Source organism: Octodon degus, unplaced genomic scaffold (assembly GCF_000260255.1).
Source record: "Octodon degus isolate 3935 unplaced genomic scaffold, OctDeg1.0 scaffold00262, whole genome shotgun sequence".
Taxonomy (NCBI): domain Eukaryota; kingdom Metazoa; phylum Chordata; class Mammalia; order Rodentia; family Octodontidae; genus Octodon; species Octodon degus.
Genome location: NW_004524838.1, coordinates 1,189,456 through 1,199,613, shown reverse-complemented (window position 1 = coordinate 1,199,613; position 10,158 = coordinate 1,189,456). Strand labels below are relative to the sequence as shown.

Sequence of the window (10,158 nt, the reverse complement as noted above, 5' to 3'; positions counted from 1 at the left end):
GTGGGTGTTAAAGGAAAAAAGAGGAGAAGTGTTGGAATTTTGTTGTTTGTGATTTTTTTGGTCCCAGCAATGAGAATTTATTTATTTAATTTTTTTTACGAACTTAAGGCAGGGTCTACAGGGTATACAGGGCCTCACTACATACATCAGACTCAGTGATTCTTCTGTTTTCAGCCTTACAAGTGCTGGGACTACAGAAGGGTGCCACCATGCCCAGTCTCAGTCAACATCTCAGTATGCTCCATGTCAGGGCTGGCACAGCATGCTGTGCATTGAACCCCAGCTGCTGTGCTCTGCCTAAGCAGGTGTTTTAATCCACTGAGGTATCTGGCCAGCCCTCCAGAAATGAGAATTTAACTAACATGATGTCTTAAAACCAGATGGAGATAAAAATTTTTAAGAAGGTAGGAGATAGGAACAGTAAAAGGACATGATTACATGTAAATAGGGCAGGAGAATAGAGTGAGTTCCAGTTTGGTTTGGGGATTTTTTTTTTCCTCTTTTTTTTCCCAGTATAGTAAATTGAGAAATTCTAAGAGGTTTATGAAGTGTGTGTGTGTGTGTGTGTGTGTGTGTGTGTGTGTGTGTGTTGGGGAGGAGTTAGAGAATTGAGAAAGGAGCATTTCTCTTTCCCATTTTTGCTAATAGCAAAATGAGGTGAATGGAGCTTAATCCTGGTTTCATGCGTTTGAGGCCAGTACTCCTAAAGTGCTTTTGCTTTCATATTCATGTTAGTTAAATCTTCACTTTCACAGTGAAGAAAAAAACTGGACAATCCAGAAAAGTGATTGAATTTAAAAAAGATTTTATTGACCTATAAGCAGTGAATGTGAGACCAGTGGATACTAACTAAAACTTCTTAATTAACTATGTTAGTCTAAAAATACACATTAGAAATGTTAAGTGATTGACCATTTGGTATATCACTTTCTGGGAAAGACACATTTTATGTCCTATAAAAACTTGTAATCCATTTGGAGAGACAAAGAAAAGTTGGTGCTTACAGTTAAGCCAAAAAAGGTCATGAAAATGACAGAGTATAACCTTAGACAAACGAACTAGACATGTTTCAACTATTGTTTACTTCAACTACTTTTATATCATAAGCCAGAGGTCCTTCAATGGAAAATCCTAGGTAGAAAGAGACTTTTTCTATGTTTCCACCACTTCTGAGTGGATCTGAATACACAGATGTCACTGGTATTTTTATTTTTTCTGTTGTTCCATATTCTACAGAGATTAACTTGCCTTCAGCCTGACCACTTAGGCGGCGCAGGAGGTGTTTGACTTCATCTGTTTTCCACACATCTCCACTCTGCCAGAAGGAATTTGTATTTTTTCCTTTACTAATGTCTTTCTCTATTTCGGCCTTGTGAACAAGACTATTGAGACCCTTCCTGGTTCCCAGATAGAAGAGTGTGCTTGCCTGCTTGGATCTGCACATGCGCTTGTACTGGCCCCTGAAGGATCTATTTAAGGATGAGACATACTTTTGCATTAGTTTAGAATCTTGATCTAGTTCGTGATTATCTGGCCAGAACAGGAGACAGGCCAAGAAATAAGGATTTGGATATTGATGATTAAGTCCTACAACATTCAGGACTTCTCGGAGCTGTTGTTTTAGTACACTAAGTGGTTGGATGGACTTGGATATGGGTTTTAAACAGCTGAGAATAATGTTGGCCAAAATGAAATTTAATTTCTCCTTTACTGGTCGTTTATTTGGGTTTTGCTGCAATAAGAAGTTATATTCATTCACTATATTTTCCATGGTGGTTTCAGCTTCTTTGTGGTTTGGATCAAGATATCCAAGGAGTCCAGAAAACCTATCTGCTCTCCAAGCTTCTAGACGTTTTCTGCAATTCTCTTCATGGAGTAACCTATTCTCTTTTCCTTGTAATGGAGTCATATCCACATGACAGAAAAGTTTTGAATATTTCTTGAAAAGTTCTGTGTATTTCTTGTTTACTTTGAATTCTGTCATTTCTTTTTGGGCACTCCTTGTTTTCAGGAGAACCGTGTAGTCACTAAAAAAATGAAAACACTTTATCACATCTGCTTGCAAATTTTGTAGATGGGCTGTGAATTTGCTAAGAGTCAAATAATACTCATTTTTTTGATCAAGAGGTATGTTTCCCTTTCCAGATAAAAACTGTACCATGGATTTCTGAGATGATTCATTTTCTTTGTGGAAGAAGGGAGTAAGCTGAAGAATCTCAATGGTGTAAAGATTGACTTCTATTTCACCCAGGAAGCCAGCTGTGTTGTACGTGTCATATCTTCTTTGGGGCTTCTGGGGTGACCAGGCCTCAGTTTCATAATCTTTACTATCAGTTTGCTGCTGGGATTCTTTGAAAGCTCTTGAAGCTTTTTCAGCAGCTTCCAGTAAATGTCTTAGATCTTTAACAGCAATGTTCTTACAGTTTTTGTTGTTATCTAGCCACCATTTGATCTCACTTTTGTAAACCTGACCAAGTGTGTCTGAGATATAGGAATTTTTGGGTGCTCTGCTTTTGGCCAAATTTGCCCATTCTAGAGCAGCATTAAAGTCCTTCTCTTTAATATAGAAATGCCTTGCTAAAGCTTGACAAATAAATGCATTTTGTGGGAATCGGTGACTTCCTGTAATCAAGATCTTTTCAATTTCTTTGTTCTGCAAAGTTTCAATCAGTGGGGAAAACAAAGTGTCTGTTTCTGCTCCGTGCTCTTTGCGCTGGCGTGTAAGCAGAAGTGTCTGAACATCATGTTGAAATTTGTCCCTTCCTATTCCAGAATCATAGAACACATTCTCATTTAACATGTTCAATGCAATTTGACATTTGTCCAAGCAATAGCTCTTTTCCAGTTCTTTTAGACAGCATTCAGCAATCAGAGGGTGAATGATACGCACACCTGTGTATCTTCCATATTCAGCAACTTCTGTGTTTATTAGAAGTGTATAATACGCTCCCATCTTGTCTTCTAGGCTTTCGGGCTTCCAAGGTGTACTAGAGCATGTGATTCCTAAGAATATTTCACACTGTGACAATGAAATTGTAGAATCAGTAACGTAAGAATTGAGTAAAGCCAGGAAGGAAATAAGTTGAGCTTCTTTGCTGTGAACATTCTGTTCTTTTAGTATGTTTCTTACTAAGTTTTCTATATATGCTTTATCAAAATTGCCTTTCATGATCATGAAGGAATAAAAGTTTTCACAGTTCTTGTGTTGCTTTTCAATTTCTTCTAGCTTTGCCTCAAAAGCTCTTTGTTCCTTGGCAGAAAGAGTATATGTTAGTGAAATACTATTTGGTAATTTTGCACTTTTATCTGGATTCTGGGATCGCATGCAGTTTAAGATAATTACCAGTGTTTTTTCGTATTGCAAATCCTTCTCTACTAAAGTGGAATGGATGGCATTCTGTAGAATGAACACATTTTCCTGTTCTTCAAAATCATCCACAAGTAGAAGCACAGGAATATAATCCTGGTGGCTAATTGTCTTATAGGTTATCAAGTTGCTCACTTGTTCTCCAACTTCTGCAAAATCGATTGCTTTGTTTTTTAATACAGCACATCTATAGTTTTGCTTTAGGTCCCAAAGAACATGCATAGCCAGTGTGGTACCCCCACAGCCTGGGTGGTGATAAAGATTGATGATTTTTGCAAATTCTGGTTTAGTACATTTTGCACAGCGTCCTATTAAATCTTTAAGGTTTTTATACATGTTTCTTTTCACAAAGGCTGAAGAATAATTTTCAGAAGAAAAGTAGAAGTTCCACCAGGATACTTTGCCACCTCGATAAAAGTGTTCTTCTTTTGCTTTCCTAAATTCTAGGAATTTGGATTCGTTTTTCTCTATTTGTGTGTCCTTACATTCATTTTCAGAAAGGATTTGGAGTGCTGTTAAAAGATCCTCTTCCTTTTTCTCAAGAATAACTGAGGAAGATCCATATGAGGGCAAAAACTTTCTTGATGACTGAGTCACTGATTTTAGTTTGAGGATAGTACTGTTCACTAGCTCTATATTTAAAGTGGAGACACTGTGGTTTGCTAATTCATCTGCAATTCTCAATCTTGTTTGGAGTAGATCTTTCCATCGCTGGTAAATCTTTGGGTTGACACAGATGCACAACATATTTTCCATTCCTTTGAGAGCTTGATAGAAAACACAGAAAGTTTCTGTGAATGGATCTCCTGGGCTTTCCACTGAAGACAGTAAGAGGAACACCACTAAAAATTTTCCTCTTGCCATTAAATTTTCATCTGTGAGAAAAAAAATCAGGTTTCTAACCTCCCATGCTCTATCTCTCTGCCATAAATGTGATTCTAGAGGTTTATATAGCTCACTTTGCAGGTCTGATCGGCCATTACAGAAGATCCAGCTGGTTTGCTCATAAAGATTCAGATTGGAAATCTTCTCTCTCATGGTGGTTTTCTTTTCTTCATACTGACTTGGAAAGTGCATGTTTGCTACTCGGCTTTTCTGGTAAGCTTTTGCCACTCCATTGACCCTAGATTCAGGATCAAACTCCAACACAGCAAACCATTTAATTTCTTTTAGAAAATCCAAGTGCTGTATTTGATTTGGGTGACATTTATTTGTTACAAGAATGTATGAGTTATAGTAGGAATTATCCAGGGAGTCTCGGTTTCCAATGAGAAGTTTAACCAGCTTTAGTCCTTCACTTTCTCTCTTGGTTGCCTTCATTCGGTGTTCTTCTTCAGCATCTTTTCTAGATGCTACTACACATGACTGTAAATTTTCCAAAAATGCTTTAAAATCTGTATCCCGTTGCTTGGGATTGGCCAGGATATCCTTGGAGCTGGCTCCATCTCTCACAAACAGTGAATGATCTTGGCTTTGTTTCCATATATTGTCTGTTTGGATTTGCATCTTAATATAGAAATACTTTTGTTTGCACACAGAGTGCTTGGGAATGATATCCACTTCAATGACAAACCTGTCTGATAGAGTATTGTTCTGTAGTAAGACCTCCACAAACCTTGGCTGCCGAATACACTTCTTGGCTTCACTGATGTCACTTTCTTCAAAATATTTTTTGATCATTTGATTGAAATGATCAATGAAGGCAGCCTTATTGGTGACTTTCACACCAACAATCTCTCCATGTTCTGCATGGGGTTTGTCTTTGACTCCGAAATGGATGGTGCCATTGGAGCGTGAATTCATACAAGCTGATGCAAATTTAAAGACTTCATTGCTAAATTTCATTTTAATGTCCTTTTCTGTGGCATTTTCTGTATTTGTCAAAGCTTTGAACTCATGGATGGGGTCGATGAGATTGAGTGGTCCTGTTTCAGGTTGTAGGATGTAATGTTCTATGTATCTTTGACTGTCATGGAAGTTATCAAAAGGATATGGAATACAGGGTAGCTTTTCAGTTTTTGGTTGATTTGTTTCCTTGTCTTTAATGTTTGTGTCTTTACTTACTGGATTTCTTTTCATAAGAATAGATTCTTGGCCTTCAGTTTTCCTGTTCTCTCTGAGATCTTGATCTATATCAGATGACATTAATTCTTGGCTCTCTTTTTGTGTCGGTTTTGGCTTTTTTTTACGTCTTTTTTTGGAGGATTCTGTATCATCAAATTGTCTGGAATCAGGATTGTCACTTTCAGGGAAACTTGTTTTCAATTTGTCATATGTACGTTTTATCAAAAGTGCCGGACCCGGTGGCAGCCCCATTTTTTCGAGATCCTCCTCAGTTAATTCCTCTAGTACTAATCCTGTCACTTCTGCATTGAAAAGAATTTGTCCATATTTTTTGTCAATCTTAAGCTCTTCTGTTACCCATTTTGTAACATCTTCTTTGGTCCAGTTTTTGATCATTTCAGGCAGAGTTACTTGTTCATTCATGGCAGAACTTTGACTTTGTTCCTTGAAAAAAATAATATAGTAATTATTTTGGTATCATACATCATTGAAGTTAAATATTCAAGTAAATATATTATCCTGTACACATAATACATATGTATAATATTTTTCAAGGCTGACAAAACTGATACTATTATTGATAGTTAAGTTATTTAGAAATATTGTAGGCAGTCAGACAGGGTTGAGATCTTGAAGAAAGTGAGATCAATGAAGCCAAGAAGTGTATTTGGGAGCCAAGGTTTGTGGAAGTCTTACTTCAGAACAACACCTTCTCAGAAAGGTTTGTCATTGAAGTGGATATCATTCCCAAACACTCTGTATGTGTTATGGTTTGTGTCTAGTCGTCCTCGCAAAGCCTCATGCAGTCATCTTGTGGGGTTTGATTCTTGTGATTGATTCTTTATTTTATTTATTTTTTATTCATTTTAATGACGAAAGAAGACTATACTTGTTGTAATCTTATTGTGACTATACTTGTTGTAATCTTATTGGTTGACCATAGTTTTATTCTTTATTTTATTTATTTTTTATTCATTTTAATGAGAAAAGAAGATAAAATAGCAATGAACAGTTTCAACACAGGTTAGTAGGATGGTTATAATAATTAGTACATTGGATATTATCTTCCTAGTAGTTATTCAAAGGACAAGATGCAGACATGATATCTTGTCTAAACAATATTAGTACAAACTTTTATTCTCAATGAACAAAGAGAAAGTGGCTATATATCTATCCTAACTCTCTTGTATATATATATATATATATTTTTCTCTTTCTTTTTTCATGAATGACACTATGTTGCCTAGCAACTGATAGCTAACCTTAACCAGACAGAGTGTTCCTCTTAGGAGTGAGGTAGCTTGTTTGCTTAGACACTGGACCAAGTCCCACCTACATATATTTGATCAATTTACTAGCTTTGTGGCTCCCAACATATCCCCCTTTTTCATTTTGTTTTGTCAGAGATGATGTATAGTGTGCCCAAGGAGAGTCACCTAGAGAGAAAAAATTCTTTCATGCTTTTACAGAGAGCAAACTGGTTAAGCAATGGCTGTGACTCATCCAGATGGCTGACATTGACAAAAGGTGCTGTATATGGTTTCAGGGTAAATCCTGAGGGGATTTGACTGACCTTGTTAGACACAAAAGTTACATTTTTAGTTATATAGGTCTTGCTTTAACTTGGTCTTAACCATCCAGCAGAAAACTATAACCACGATTTAAAAAGTAATGCCATATTAATATGCTGAGCTCTAAAAGGCTCAAGTCAACAACTTCTGACATTGCCATTTCAGCTGATAACCCTTTACTATTATGGACTATTGGACTATATTGGGCTATTTTGCTGAATTCAAGTGCCTACAATCTTTAGACTGGCTTCATATATAAAAAGGTCCTTTAAAGACCTCCAAATACAGTTTCTCTAACCTCAGTGTGATTAATTCTTAATCCAGTGCTGGCACTGCAGGTGTGAGTGCTCCATGAAGGCCCTGAGGTGCATAATTTGCATTACAATGTAAGTGGGGGAGAGAGGCTAGCTAGCTCCCTGAGCTGCTGCCATTCTCTTGCTCACTGCCACCACCATAGAGGGCTGTTCTCTGTGATGTGCCACTCTTCCTTGGAGCCAGCTGAGTATGGACTGAACCTCCACTAACTTGGGTGTTGGGTATCTTGTCCCAGCAACAAGAAAAGAGTACTGAGACAGTGTGCAAAGAAAAATATTTCTACATTGAGATGCAAAGTCAGACAGATAATATATGGAAACAAAGTCAGTGCAGAAGACAACTATGGCTGGAAATAGGCATCAACAATAGAGGACCAAAATGTCTTTAACCCACTCCTTCCAGGAAAGTCCTTGTTCCTTCCATGTGTGCTTGCTATGGAACTTGCTCCCCTTTGGATCCCTATTTAGTAAGTATTACTTAAGTGACTATACTTGTTGTAATCTTATTGGTTGACCATAGTTTTATCTTACCTCACACCTATCCTATCACTTTTTTCTGAAGCAACTATATGTATAATATTATTCATTGATTATAGCCCTGCCCCACCTTGAACCTGACTTACCTTGTAACTTTGATCAGTAAACACCTTTGAGAAGTGCATAGATGGGCAACCCACTTTCCAGGCCCTCTTATGTCCCTCTTGGAGAGAAGTTTTCTTTTTCTTAATAAATTCTTCCTGTTCTTAACCTCTGTAGTTATTAGAATTTATTCCTGATTTTAGAGAACACAAACTGTGTTTTGGACATTTAGCAGGTGGGGAGATTTTTCTCCTTATACCAATGCTTACTAGTTTTACAGTATTAGTTAATATTTTTTGGTGATTGTATTTATGATTATGAAATAAGTAGTAGCTTCAAGTTAGGAGATATGCCCTTTTATCCTTTCATATATTTCATGTATTCTGCATTGTAACTCACATAGGTAATCAAAATTGTCATCCTTGTTTGTGAATTGCTTATGCCTTGAACTTTTATGCTTTGTGTCCTTTGTATATTATCTTCTATTAAAATGATGGTAAGTTGGGAACATGGGAAAATTTTGTTTCTTTGATGAGACATTTTATTTCTGTTTTGTATGTGTTGCATTTTACATAGTCACTATATTTATTGGTGTTCCTTGTTTGACCTCTCTGACTGCTGCAGTTTGTTAGCTTATCTCAAACAACAGTGCTAGGAAAAATAATGGTACAGTGTCCCCTCATGAGCTTTGATATGAAATATTATAAAACATGTCTCTTTGTGAACTCTAGTTTATGTTTAGAAAATATACATGCCTACTGATAAGTCACAGAACTTCTTCTGCCTGTTAAAAAGCAACATTCCAGCAGCCCTTCTTAAAACTTGGGGGACAGGTTTCACTAAGAGATTGGCTCTGATCCTCTCTGCACTTAGAGGGAATGTCAAATCTATTCTGCTTTTAGTTTTTTTCTTATCTAATCTCATTTTTGATCTTTCCTGCTACTTTGCACTGCCTTTTTTGGAGCTATGTAAGATTAGAGAGAGGAGTATTCTAAACTGCTCCAACCTTTTCCTCCTATCAAACAACTAACAGCTTTTTAAGTGGAGGCCTTAGAAATGAACATTTGTTAACACTGAAGACAAGGAAGTCATCTCAAATGAAGACAGCTCAAGAATTTGTCTGTCCTTATAGACCTATAACCAGCATTTGTTACTCTGCCAGCTAGTTAAATGCTCTTACAGCAGCTGCCCCTCTTAAAGCAGAGGACAGCTTCCCTAGTACCTTCTGGTAAATATCCATTGAAGCCAAGTACCAATAGAATGCTGACCAGACAGGAAGCTGAATTCCTTGCTGGAAACAGATCTAGTTGCATGGACTAGTGAAAGCTGAGAAAACAATTGAGTCATGGCTAGGGGAACTCTGGAAGGTACTCAGGGTTCCTCAGTGGAAGCTGGGTCCCGGAAGCTCAACTAAGTAATCAGCAGAAAAATGTCCATTTACCAATCACCCCTATCTGAACTCCTGAGAAATTTTTGTCTGCAAGTAAGTTAAAAACTGCCCCTAAGTTTTTCTGTAGCTCCTTGAGAGTTAACTTCAGAACCACTTTGAAGTTAGACTGTCCTCTCAAGAAGTGAGACTCCAGAAACTTGCAATAACTATTTGCCTTTTATGGAGAATAGCTAGTGATTATACTTGTGCCTTACGTATGCTAGATAAGAGTAAAAATGTTATTTTAGTCAGTGTTTCTGTTTCACGTGCATGTAGAAAATTCATAGATGTGATGTCTACTAACATGTGAATTGTGGTGCCTAGGAAAAGGATATGCTTAAACTATAAGCTTTAAACACAGAAATTTTAGAGATGATTTTGAGTAAAAATGAGCTTTGTCTTGCTGCTAGAGAAGTCTGCCTAGCAGATAAGATAGATAACAAAAATATCTTAGAAACTTCTTTGCCTTAGGGAAGGATTTTTCTCTGAGCCACTGACTCTAAAGGCGATCTCTTTTGCCTGTTAGGAGCCGCTCTAACTACTGCTAACTCACTATTTGATAATTGCCCTCACTCTCATTTATTTATTTATTTATTTATTTTGCCAAACATGATGATTTTATTGTTATTTCAGCCCTTGTTCTTATCTTTATATCCATCATCAAACCTGTTCCTTTGCATCCTTCACAAGCAAATAGAAATTCTATCTTTGGTGAAATCCCATCCCAATGTCACTTCTACACTCCCATCACCACTGTTGAAATGAAATAGTTTTTCAAAACTCACAGTGCAGTAATGAGTAGCTGTAGTTTCATACTCTTAGCCCACTGTTTTT

General features: G+C 37.0%; 1 protein-coding gene across 5 annotated transcripts in view; it reads right to left on the bottom strand.

Moving 5' to 3' along the window:
* Positions 1 to 794: 794 nt before the first annotated feature.
* Positions 795 to 10,158, bottom strand: part of Samd9l (sterile alpha motif domain containing 9 like) — a 32,648-nt gene continuing 23,284 nt past the window's right edge. For 3 of the 5 annotated variants that reach the window (XM_023706521.1, XM_023706522.1, XM_004646256.2), the window contains one exon: positions 795 to 5,875. In XM_023706521.1, coding sequence (XP_023562289.1) covers positions 1,070 to 5,854 — 4,785 coding nt within the window. In that variant the 5' untranslated portion in view covers positions 5,855 to 5,875 and the 3' untranslated portion in view covers positions 795 to 1,069. Of the gene's footprint in view, positions 5,876 to 7,939; positions 8,089 to 10,158 lie in introns of all 5 variants that reach the window. The other 2 variants (XM_023706519.1, XM_023706520.1) reach the window with 1 other exon arrangement.